Source organism: Furipterus horrens, unplaced genomic scaffold, assembly GCF_987537825.1.
Source record: "Furipterus horrens unplaced genomic scaffold, mFurHor1.1.pri manual_scaffold_17, whole genome shotgun sequence".
NCBI lineage: Eukaryota > Metazoa > Chordata > Mammalia > Chiroptera > Furipteridae > Furipterus > Furipterus horrens.
This window is the reverse complement of record NW_028327187.1, coordinates 99,136,261-99,149,696: the sequence shown is the minus strand read 5'-3', so window position 1 is coordinate 99,149,696 and position 13,436 is coordinate 99,136,261. Positions and strand designations below refer to the sequence as shown.

Below are 13,436 nucleotides of genomic sequence, written 5' to 3'. Positions count from 1 at the left end.
ACCATATGCCAACAAATTGGACAATATGGACAAAATGAATAAATTCCTAGAAACATACAATATTCCAAAACAGAATTGGGAAGAATCAGAGAATCTGGATAGATTATAGCTAGTGAAATTGTAGGAGTAATCAAAAAACTCTCAACAAACAAAAGTCCTGAACCAAATGGCTTCACAGATGAATTTTACCAAACATTCAATTTTACTAAACACCTATGTTTCTCAAATTATTATAAACATTTCAAAAGGGAAGACTCCCAAGCTCATTTTACGAGGGCCAGCATTATCTTTATCCCCAAACCAGTTAAAGATGCTACAAAGAATAAAAATTATAGGCCGAGACTTCTGGCAAAGTTGGAGGCATAGGTAGACACACTGCATCTCCCTCCACAACCACAAGAAGGAATACAACTACCTCGAAACTAAAAATAACAAGAACTGCCAGAAAATGGAACTGCATGGAAGTCCAACAAACAAAGATATAAAGAAGCCATGCTTATCCAGAAAGGTAGGAGAGGCAGAGCCGGGATGGAGAGGACATGGTATGGTGATGGTGATGGTGATGGCAGCGGTGGTGGTGGTACTGGCTATGGTCGGCAGGCAGAAGCAGTCACACATTATAAAAGTAGGGAGGGAGCCTGGGGAGCAATCCCAGCTCCAGACAGACTATGCAGCTCACAGTCCCAGCACTGGGGAAAATCAAGCCTCATCGCGTCTGACTGTGCAAACCAGTGGGGGTTGGGCCGGAGGAAGAAAATGCTGGTTTCTCAGCAGTGTCTGCTTGTTTAAAGAGCCCCCCATGGTCCTAGAATGTCTGCAGACACACCCACTCTGGGAACAGCAGCCAGGGCAACCGCTAGAGAGGAACCAGTTCCATACAGAAGTGGGAGAAGTGCCTGATAAAGGGGTGAGTGCTGCGCAAGCGGCATTGTCCCCTCTCAGACCTCTCCCCTACATACAGTGCCACAACATCGTGAAATGGGTCTCCCCATACTGACGAATACATAAGGCTCCCCCCCTTACAACATAACAGGAGTGACAGCTCTACCTAAGACACAGAGGCAAACAAACACAGGAGCCTGTCAAGATGGAGACAGAAAAGTATGGCCCAAAAGGGGGAATGGATCAAAGTTCCAGTGGGAGCAGTAGGTGATGAGGAGATAGCCAACCTAACAGAGAAGGAGATAGCCAACCTAATAGATGCAGAGTTCAAAACACTAGTGATAACAATGCTCACAGACTTGACAGACATGCTTGAGTATAACAAACATATAAGAGAAGAAGTGAAGGCTATACTAAGTGAAATGAAGGAAAATCTACAAGAAACCAATGGGGAAGGGAAGGAAACCAGAGTTCAAATCAATGATTTGGAACATAAGGAAGAAATAAACAGTCAACCAGTACAGAATGATGAAGCAAGAATTGAAAATAACAAGGAGAGGCTTAGGAACCTCTGGGACAACTTTAAATGTGTCAACATCAGAATCATAAGGGTGCCAGAAGGAAAAGAGGAACAACAAGAAATTGAAAACTAATGTAAAAAAAATAGGAAAACTTCTCTAATTTCGTGAAGGAAAAAGACATACAAGTCCAGGAAGCACAGAGTCCCAAACAAGCTAGACCCAAAGAGGACCACACCAAGACACATCATAATTAAAATGCTAAATGTTCAAGATAAAGAGAGAATCTTAAAAGCAGCAAAAGGAAAGAAGAGAGCAACCTACAAAGGAATTTCTATACAACTATCAGCTGGTTTTTCAAAAGAAACTTTGCAGGCAAGAAGGGACTGGCAAGAAGTATTCAAAGTGATGAAAAGCAAGGACATATAACCAAGACTACTCTATCCAGCAAAGCTATCATTTAGAATGGAAGGGCAGAAAAAGTGCTTCCCAGACAAGGTAAAGCTAAAGGAATTTATCTTCACCACGTCATTGTTATATGAAATGTTAAGAAAAAGAAGAAGATCAAAACTAGTAAAAGACAACAAACTCACAAGTATCAATAACTGAATCTAAAAAATAAAAGCAAAAGCAAACTAAGCAAACAACCAGGATAGGAACAGAATCATAGGTATGAGGATCATTTGGAGAGTTATCAGCTGGGAGGTAGAAGGGGGAGAAATGGGGCAATGGAGCAGGGATTAAGAACCATAACTGGTAGGTACAAAATAGACAGGGGGAAGTTAAGAATAGTATAGGAAAGAGGGAAGCCAAAGAAGTTACATGCATGACCTATGGACATGAACTAAGGGGGTTATTAGGCAGAGGGGAGCAAAGGGAAAAAATTGGGATAACTATAACAGCGTAATCAATAAAATATACTAAAAAAAAAAAAAAAAGAAAAAGAAAATTATAGGCCAATGTCCCTGATGAACACAGATGCTAAAATCCTCAACCAAAATATTAGCTAAACTGATCCAGCAATACATATAAATGATCGTCCAGCATGATCAAGTGGGATTTATTCCTGGGATCCAAGATTAACACAATATCCATAAATGTAATATACCACACTTCAAAAATGAAAGATAAAAATCACACGATCATATCAAAAGATGCAGAAAAAGCACTTGATAAAATCCTGCACTAATTTATGATAAAAACTCCCAGCAAAGTGGGAATAGAGAGAACACACCTCAATAAACTAATGGCCATATATGACAAACCCACAACTAACAGCATACTCAATGGGCAAAAACTAAAAGTTACATTTCCTTAAGATTGGGATCAAGACAGGGATATCCACATTCATCACTGTTATTCAACATAGTACTGGAAGTCCTAGCCACAGCAATCAGACAAGAAGAAATGAAAGGCATCCATATTTGAAAGAAAGAAGTAAAACTGTCATTATTTCCTGATGTCATGATACTGTATATAGAGAACCCTAAAGATTCCACCAAAAAACTTCTAGAACTGATAAATGAATTCAGTAAAAATCAGGATACAAAATAAATAGCCAGAAACCAGTTGCATTTTTATATACCAAAAATGAACTATCAGAAAGAGAAACTAAGAAAAAAATCCCATTTATCATTGCATCAAAAAAATAAATATCTAGTGATAAATTTAACCAAGGATATAAAAGTCCTGTAATCAGAATATTGTAAGACACTGCAGAAAGAAAATAAGATACAACTTAGTGGAAGCATATACCATGTTCATGCATATGAAGAATTAACATCATTAAAATGTCCATACTACCCAAAGCAATCTGCAGATTCAACACAATTCCTATCAAGATACCAAAGGCATATTTCACAGAACTAGACCAAATTTTCCAAAAATTTTTATAGAACCACAAAAGACCCTGACTAGCCACAGCAATCTTGAGAAAGAAGAACAAAGTTGAAAGAATCATGCTACCTGATATAAAACTGTACTACAAGTCCACGATAATCAAAACAGCATGGTATTGGCATTAAAAACAGACACATAGATCAATGGAACAGAACAGAGCCCAGAAATAAATCCACACTTCCACAGTCCGTCGATATTTGACAAAGGAGGCAAAAATATATGTACAATGGGTTAAAGACAGTCTATTCAAACAAATGGTGTTGAAAAAATTGGATGGATACATTCATGCAAAAAAATGAAAATAGGCCACCTTCTTGTCCAAACACAAGAACAAACTCAAAATGGACCAAAGACTTAAGTGTTGGACTTAAAAGCATAAAAACTCTAGAAGAAAACAAAGGCAGTAAAATCTCAAAGGCTTCTTGTAGCAATACTGTTTCTGATACACCACCTTGGGCAAGGGAAAGAAAAGAAAAAATAAACAAATGGGACTATATCAAAACAAAATGTTTTTGCACAGCAATAGAAACCATCAATAAAATGAAAATACAACTCACTGAATGGGAGAACATATTCGCCAATACATCTGATAAGGGGTCACTATCCAAAATTTATGAAAAACTCATAAAACTCTACACACACACACACACACACACACACACACACACACACACACACACAAACCCTCAAAAAAACCCCACACCAAACAATCCAATAAAAAACTTGGCAAATGACCAGAAATAACTTTATAACTATTGTTTCTGGACAGGCCTAAATCCTAATTCATTCTTCTCACAGCTATCAGAGTAGTTTTTCAAAAACATATGTCTGGCTAAGCCATTTCCTTAAAAAGTATGCTGACTTCCTCTAGACTACATGTAAAGCCCAAGAGAGGGGGAAATACAGCTTACAGATACTGAGCCCCTGAGTCCAACACTCTGCTCCTCTGGTGGGCATTTTACATGTTATCCTATTATTTACTCCTCCCCAAATCCTGTGAAGTATTGTATTTATTATATAGAATATAATTGAGACTTAGGGTTAAGGCAACAAGTGGTGAAATAAGTGGTCTTTCTGCCTACAAGGCTCATATTCTATCAATTTTACCAGGCTGTCTTTCTGCATAATTTACCCCAGCTGATCTTTCCAAGCTCATTCACAGAGAACCTTCAGGTTCCCAAACTACCATACTGTCCAGGACTTTGGCCATGCTGCTTCCTTTGCCAAAAATTCTGTTTTTTTTTTAAACCCTGTATATCTAGCAAACTCCTAACACATTCTTCTGACTTTCTCTGAACAGAGGTTCTGAACCTTGGCTGGACACGAGAACCATGGACAGGCTATGTTGTGATCAATCCAGTTGGAATCTCTATGTTTGGAACCCAGAGATCAGTATTTAAAATTTATTTATTTATTTATCTATCTATCTATCTATCTATCTATTTATTTATTTATTGAGAGCAGGAAAGGGAGGGAGAAAGAGAAAGGAGAAACATTGATGTGAGAGAGAAACACTGATTGGCTGCCTCCTGCATGTGCCCTGACGGGGGACCAAACCCAAACCGGGCATAGTGCCCCGACAAGGAATCAAACCAGCGACCTTTTTCTTTGTGGGATGATGCCCAGCCAACTGAGTCACACCAGTGAGGGCAGAGGTCAACATTTTTAAAAGCTCCTCCAATGTATGATATAAGAAAGATTGAAAAACATGGTTCTAGGTGAGTTTCCTGGTCTATGGAAGGCTTACTTTAATTACCTCTGTTTTTTAAGACCCTGTCAAGCCCTCTATTATAAAACTCATCACACTACTTTAATTTTATCTTAGCATATCTACCTTCACCTCTGGAACATGAACACCCCAAAGGTAGAAATCATGTTCAAATACAATGCCTTTAGAATGTATTTTACACAGTGATCCAGTATGTACACACACATGCATGTAACATACAATCAGTTGAAACCAAAGTTTCACAAAACAGTGCTGACTCTTACTTAAGAGTGATGGACTCTATTTTATATTCTATTCTGTTAATTTTATTCCTTTTTATTAAAAAATGTGGTTTGATACTTACTGATAGATCACACAAGCTAGTCCTTTGTCTGAACTGTGATTGAAAAGCATCTCTCTAATCACGTTGGTATTGCTAGTCTTAACATCACATAAGGCACCTAACAGATGCTTAATAAAGATATGATGAATTAAAGTTCTTAGGAAAATAATATATATAAAAGTTTCAAATATCTAAAATGGTAGGCAGTCATCACCAGGTAAAAGAAAAATATTAAGATTAACTTTCATATTCTTTATTCATCAAAGTATAAATATTTAAAAATACATAGAAAACTCAATTCAAATGATAGCAACAGAAAGGGATACGCAGAGGCTTTCCTGTTCTTAGAGTTAGGAATCCTCAGGTTACCTGTCTATTCTCAGCTGACCCAAGAAATATGACAAGCGCATTTATCCACGATACTGTGTTACTAAGATTGCATTCTTCTTTCTTCTTTTGGAATTATCCAGTGGGCCAGGATTTTTGTAGGAAACATTGCAGAAGCTACTTCTTCAATCCCAATGACATATTAGAAATCTAAGTTATCTTAATCAATTTCCATGTGTAGACTCTGATATACAATTCAAAATTTCTTAAAACTTGTATCTCTGAATAGGTTTTCTTTCCTAGAAGAGAATTTTTATAATGAGAAAGAGGGCTGGGAGGAGTCATGAGTAAAACAAATGAAATCAGAGGAGGGAGTGAGTTGAGAGACATGACTTGAGACATGAACCAGAACCTCAAATATTAATTGCTCCACAGTTTCTCTGGCTGAGAAAAAAATCCTAAATGTGCCACCTTTATGACCATCTCTCCCACTACACACCACACCCCAAAACCAAGTTAAGACTGGTGAAACTCATGATATATTAGCAAAGATGCAGAGTTTTCCCATTTTCTGTTAGTTACCCATGGTTCTGTGTTAAAACTTGGAACCATGACCATCTTCATCAATTCTGAGTCCTAGAGCAGGAAATGTTTTGGACACAGGAGGAATCTGATTCAATTATGAATACAGTTCTTCATTTTAAGGCTAAATTTTCAATAAAAAGTCTCAAACTATCACCTCTCAGGGCTCTATATGGTTGGTACGCTATAAAAATATATTGCCATTAAAATTGCAGTTGAAGAAATAATAATACTTATAAGAAAACTCTCATTATCCTGAAGTACGAGGACAGCTATAATGTCCTTGTTTTTAGTAAGGAAAGTAAATAACATTTTTTTCTAATATAAGGAAGAAATTTTAAAGGCTTTCAGAGTGGAGTTAATCAGGTTAATTCCATTAAGGAAGCATATGCTTCGTAATACATGTATGCTTATAGAACCCATGGATTGTAATTATGGCTGGGAGAAATAAATATCCTATGAAGTGGATGATAAACAACAGTGAGAGTCAGGTAGTCTAGCAAGAGCTGGAGTCTCCCTATATAGAACAGCAGATTGACAGTCATAGAGAAAAACATATTTTGTGAAGGTTTTCTCTCCTGTCTCCATTTAGTAGCATTCATATGAAGTAAAACACTGCTGCTTTCGGGTGAACAGATATATCAGTGAACAGATATATCGGGATCTGTTGGGAGAGCTGTTGCTCTGGCTAGGCACGTGGAGCTTCCTTCTTCAATATGTAAGAACTACTCTTGCTGTACAGTAGCCCCCCGCCTTATCCACAAGGATATGGTCCAAGACTCCCCAGTGGATGCCTGAAACCACGATGAGTACCAAATTCTACGTTGTTATAATTGTTCTCTTTTACTATCAGTTATTGTTGGCCATCTTTTACTGTGCCTAATTCATAAATTAAACTTTATCATGGGCGTGTATGTATAGGGAAAAAAACATGGTTAGGCAACATATAAGAATCAGCCAATGAATACATAAATACATGGAGCAATAAGTCAATGTTTCTCTCCCTCTTTCTCAAATCAGTAAAAAAAATTTTTTTTTAATTAAAAAAATAAGAGATCAGAAATCTAAACAAAATGTACTTTATTCACTAGTCTTCCAATGTAGGAAATGTGGCAATTTTTTTCTTTAATGATTCAGAATCTTTGCAGTTTCTCAACATTGAGAGTTATAAATTAATTTTCATTGTATAGTACTGCAGATATAAATATAAAATATATGTACCTTTGCCCTCAACCAGACTTATTCACTGATTTAAGGGCTATTTTATTAAAGTCCTATTATAAAATTATTTTGAGTCACCAGATAATTTTTTTAATTTTTAAAATAATCTGCTAAAAAATTCCACTTAAAGTTTTACTTTTTATCATAGCTGATGAGAATATGTGAATTCATATAGTATTTATTAAATTCTACTGTGGCTGTCATGTCAGGGTGACCGTAGCCAGGATCCCCCCTCCACACGCATGTATTTTCATTTGCCTATGTCATCCTTATCTAAAGAGAATTTCTTAGTGCGTAAGTGTTACACCATCACAAAGCTCAGACTGGCCGGGCACCACCTTTGTTAACTTCATGTATATAGACAGGCCCCCGCTGTTCAAGGGGTGCAGATGATATTGGCTCCCCAAGTCCTTGCCCACTGCTGCAAGACAAGAGTGAAGGCAGATGATCTTGGTTCCCATGACTCCCCTGTTTTCGCTCCCCACCACGAGAATTGAAGAGGCGGAGCCTGTTGTTCCCGTCCTCACCAGCAGGAATGACATTAAACTGGTATGAATTCCCTTTCCAATGCTCCACTGTCGTTTCTCGGTCTTGCCGAATCCAAAGTAAACCTGCCTGGAGCTAAGCTCCTGTGCTACAGTGGCTTTATGGGCATTTACAAGGAGAACATATTATTTATGAAATATCACAAGTCAAATAAGTTACAGCAGCGCATTTTCTAACCATTCATTGAAGAATGACCAAGAGTCTAACTTTGCACTGCTTTTATGCTCTCAAGCTCCGGGAGGTATCTGCAAACATAAGGGAGGTATCATTCCAGCAAACTGCCTCCAAGTGATCAGACCAGTGAAACACATATTGTGGAGGGGAAAGCAGAGTCTGAGGCGAATGATAAGACAAGAAGAAGGAATTCAAGCAGCTCTACACTGCGAATGTCATCTACTCTATGCACTCGAGGGGCAAAGTAGATCAAACCTCATTTCAAAATAGAAAAAAAGGAACAAGAAGAGGAGAAAAAGCCTTTGCTTATTACGATTTGATTTTGGAAATTATTTTTCAACCTAGGGTACGCAATCACTCGTTTCATTATTTAAAAATATGAAACAAAGAAACAAATGAAGTTAGTCCAAAAAAACTGATCATGTTATTCTAACACTCCAAATTTTATTTGCAATAATAGTAAAACTTTAATATCAAGCCAGAAAACTCAACTAGACATAACGAAACTCCATAATAGTTCAGGAAAATTATATCAGGTGCTGAGAATAAACTTGAACGGCAAAATATGATTCTCACCAAGACTTCATTAAACACAGCTGCCCTTAGCTTCTGTTTTCACTGCTTCTGCATATAAAATTTTATAGCAATAATTTTGGTTTCTAGGAAAAACAATTGTCTGAAAATTGTATTATCATTAACTATGACAAATTTAACCATCTCATTTTTTATTTTCACAGATCCTGTTACGAAGAAAGCTACAAAACGCCAGATTAGCATTTCAAAACGTATTTGAAAGTAATGAAGGGAAACTGATTCAGTTAGCAATGCTAAATAAAATAGACAATCCATACAGATGCTTTCCCTGTAAAATATGAAATAAACACTCAAAAACGGCAACTTTTTCAATTTAATAAACCAATCCCTAATTTCTTTCCCTGAACAAAGTTTCTTTTTGACCAAAGCTCTAGTTTTATGTGCAAGTTTTTCCTGGTTAGAAACATGTACTATTTAGAAGATTGGGGGTTAAATGAGATAATAAGTGACTTCCTTCCCCCCTGCCTCTATCCTTCTTGCCCAAATGCTTAAATATATCAGGCCATATAAATATTTTGTTCCACATATATCAATTACAGGGGAAAATGCTGAGCCTTGTTCAAGTGGATTCACAAGAGGGTTACAGTGGAAATGCTTGACTTACTTGCCATTGTTTCATCAGCTCCCTCACACCCTTGGAATCTTCTAGGAGCCTTTCTTTATGGGTGGCATCCTGCAGGACATTGGCAGTGGTTTCCGCTTCCATAAGCCAGGCAAGAAACTTCTCCAGGTCTAGGGGGAACTGTTGCAGTAGTCTGTAAGTTTCTTCCAAAGCTGTCTCTCGCTCGTTCACTCTGCAAAGAAACAAATGTCCAGATGCAATTCTCCTCAAAAATCTGATGCACCCAGAGAACCCCCTGAAAACAGCAAGGCTAAAGGGACTAAATTGCATCTATGAACAAAGGGGCGAGTTGTTGCTAAAGCTCCTCTTAAAAGCAACAACTAGATCAGTGAATACACACACACACACGCGCATATATACACACATATATGTATATACACAGGTGTATGTGTGTATATACATATATTTTGACTTTTGAAAGTTTGTTTTATTTTGTTTTTTAAAGTTTATTTTAATATGCTGCAAAAGTTTAAGCTAATTTTTATATGTAAAACCCTAAAATCCCTACACCATGCTGATCTTTGATATCAGCCAAGGCAGGAAACCAGGATTGGATAGGCAAGAAGAAGTCAAGAAAACGTAAAACTAGAATAGAAAGTTGAATGATGGAAGAAAAAAAAAAGAAGATGGGGATCAGAGGGCAAAAAAGAACAAAAAGACAAACAAGTAGAAAAATAAAACAATCTTTCATAGAAACCGTTGTGCAGAATACTATTTTATGGAATACTGGCTATCGTGTTATAATAGTTTTAACTATTGTGTTAGCTTTATATTTCATCACCTGTTTCTGTACAACTGAGAATATGTTCCAAAAGAAAATTTTATGTGCATCGGAAAAAGTAGAGCCAAAAAACCAGACAGATCTGGGTTCAAATCCCTATATCCCCTATGAGCTATGTGATAGGGCAAGTTCCTTAACCTCTCTCATTTCTTAATTTCTCATCTGTAATATATATTGCTGTCATGAAAATGAAAATACAATAGTGTCTGTAAAGCCTCACACATTCTATAGTTATACATTACATTTACTCAAAATGTTAGTTCCTTCTGTCCACATCCCATAGAATAACTTCCTGTTTTACAAGGGGTGAACCAAGTTCCCTAATGGTACAAAAAAATCTAAAAAAAAACTATTCATAATTATAATGTACGTATTGTGGATACACACATATGCCCTCAGCAAACATCTACATAATAATCCCTTGGGAGGGAAAATTGCCTTAGGTTTAACAGTCCCATCTAAAAAGATTCAGGTACATTTTGTCTGCAATGAGGAAATTAGTACACTATTAAAATGCTGTATTTGCCCTCGATTACTACACAAACACTTTCTGGAATTAAACATAAGCTAAAAATGGATTTAAAAAAATTGAACACTTGAATATGATACACACTGCTTGTTAAGATGTGATTGTCAATAATTATGCAAAATTGCAATTTATTTCAGCAGCAACTTTATCATGGGATCTGCAAACCAGGCAATAAACAAGTCCTGCCGAGCCAGCGGCAGCAAAGCCCCCGGAAGAGCTGTTTATTCATCATGGGTGAGGTTTTTGCTGAGTATACAGTCTTCTACAGTATCATTTCGGTGCTGGTACTGGAGAAAAATCTTCTGTCTGCATTAACTGGTGGAGGGTAGACTAGGTTTATGAGGATGCAGCTATTGGAAGAAAAGGCAGCATTGTGCTAAGCTATTTATCAACTCCTAAATAAACTTGAACACTGCACAGCTGAAAGGTGGCTTGGTGTTCTGGTTAGGGAAATCAGTTAAACCTCGTGTAGTTCAAGGGCTACCTTGAACTGCTGGCTCCCTGCTTATCCAGTTTCCAGGCATATTATCAATGCAGGGAGAAGCATCCAACTTGTTTATGTACCTTTTCATTAAGTATTACTTAAAAATTAAGAACCACTGTGACAGCACCAGGAATCTCCATGTTACAATCATACAGGTTGAAGCTGCTATGTGTCACTGCTGACATTTGAGCATTTCTGGCTACAAAGCAGCAATTTCATCCAGTTCAAGCTAATATTTCTAGGTTGGCTTGCACCTGAGAAATCACTAAGAGTTATTCCATCTCCAGCCCCAGATCTGGGACAGAAATCTTCACACAAAATAAGAGGACAATATTAAAGTCTCTCGTGGCAGAGTGAAGCCTAGAGCATTAGACCCTGTGCATGTTATCATCAGCTTCATGAAAATCAACTTCATGGTGAGCGGTACTTGAGGCATCTTAGCTCCTGTCCTTAAACATGAAACACCACTTACCCTCTGCTTCCAGAGAAAGCAACCAGTAAATAACTTTGACTTATTTGTAAAACGCAATGCACATAAATCTCACAGAAGGGTTCTACTGAGACAATGAGATTTCCAGCCAAATCCTACCAGTGAGTTTGCTGCTTTGTAAATTAGATCCTTAGGGAAGAACAGAAACTCTTTCAGGACAGTAAGGCACCATTTTCCTAAATGATACTCTCGTGGTCTGAAACACTGACAGCATCAGGCTGAATATTTTCTAATTTGGAAAATCCGTTAAAAAAATTCAATGGCAGCAACAGCAGAAAATCTCTTCAAATGAGCTCCTTTACATGCCTCTTTGATCAGAGGGGAGAGAGTTCCTTCCTGCTTGTGTGGGAGTTTTAAGGCTCCATCCCTTCTCCTGAGATCAATCTGTGTACAGTGAAATCCTAACTTTTAATTGTGCCAAGTCTAGACTAGAAATGAGTCAAGGGTACTCGGATGCCATATTTGTGCATTCAAAATAGCTCTGAAAGTACCTCATACTTTTAAATTTTCTGTAACCATAAGGCTTTCAAAGGCTTGTGTGATAAATAAAAAAGTAGAAATTATGAGAATCATAAAGGAATAAAAAATTGGCTTAGAACAAAACTAAAGATCTTAAACATGGGTTATTTTGTGAATTCTTCTGTCTAGGTTATCAAATTATAGACCCTGGAGAAAACTTGGCTGAATGTTAAAAGTTACAATGACTAGATATTAGAAATAGTAATGATACTTTACAAATATAACCTACTGTATTTGTTATGTAGTTTTTATATAACAATTTTTAATTCTCAGCTATTGCACTTTTGTAATGTACAAAACTAGCTGAGAATTTAATGGTGTATGGAGTGGTATGGTAACATCAAAAGGTTTTCTCGCACTGACTGGTGTGGCTCAGAGGGTTGAGCATTATTCTGCCAGCTGAAAGGTCACTGGTTGTACTCCCAGTCAGGGCACATGCCTGGGTTGTGGGCCAGGTCCCCGGTAGGGGCGTGTGCAAGAGGCAACCAATCGATGCTTCTCTCCCTCTCTTCCCCTCTCTCTAAAAATAAATAAATAAAATCTTTTAAAAAAAGTGTTCTTTCTACGCATAAGGGCACCATTTACCACTCTCAGTATATAAATATGGGCATTGTGATACAGTGGTACTCAAAGTATGGCCCACAGACATCTGAGAACTTCTTAGACGTGCAAATTCTCAAGCTCTACCCTAGAACTACTAAATCAGAAATTCTGAGTGCGGAGTCCAGCAAGCTGTGTTTTAACAAGCTTTCCAGATGACTCTGATATACGAGGATGCTACAGTTAAAGAATCAGCACCACTGGAGACTGAACTCGAACTACTGGTGCAGTGGCTGCTGAGCTGGGCTGCCCTGCCCCTCTTCAGGACTGAAATATGTTTTGCACTAATTTTTGGGAAAGTTGTTGGAGGTAGGTTGTAACCAATGACTGGTTAAGGTGTGGGTTATAAAGGCCTGGCCCTCTTGCTCCAAACAGGACAGTTCTGGGGGTTGATTGATGCTGTCGTTCTAACTGCTTCTCCTTCTGCCCTATTCTGCTTCCTTCCTTTGCCTCCCCTCACAGGTGTTAATCCTGAGAGCACTTTCCAATAAAATGCCTGCCTGTTAGTCACTTTCTCAGAATCTGCTTTCTTGGGAACCTGACCTGCTGAATTGTCACACCATTAAGGCTTTTAAAACTATACTTGCATAGATGTACATGTGGATGAATATATGAGG

At 37.6% G+C, this 13,436-nt stretch overlaps 1 protein-coding gene across 2 annotated transcripts in view; it reads right to left on the bottom strand.

Moving 5' to 3' along the window:
* DMD (dystrophin) overlaps window positions 1–13,436 on the bottom strand; it is a 1,939,482-nt gene that overhangs the window by 453,031 nt on the left and 1,473,015 nt on the right. For both annotated transcript variants that reach the window (XM_090265340.1, XM_090265335.1), the window contains one exon: window positions 9,399–9,588. In XM_090265340.1, the coding sequence (XP_090121466.1) occupies window positions 9,399–9,588 (190 nt within the window). The remainder of the gene's footprint in view (window positions 1–9,398; window positions 9,589–13,436) is intronic.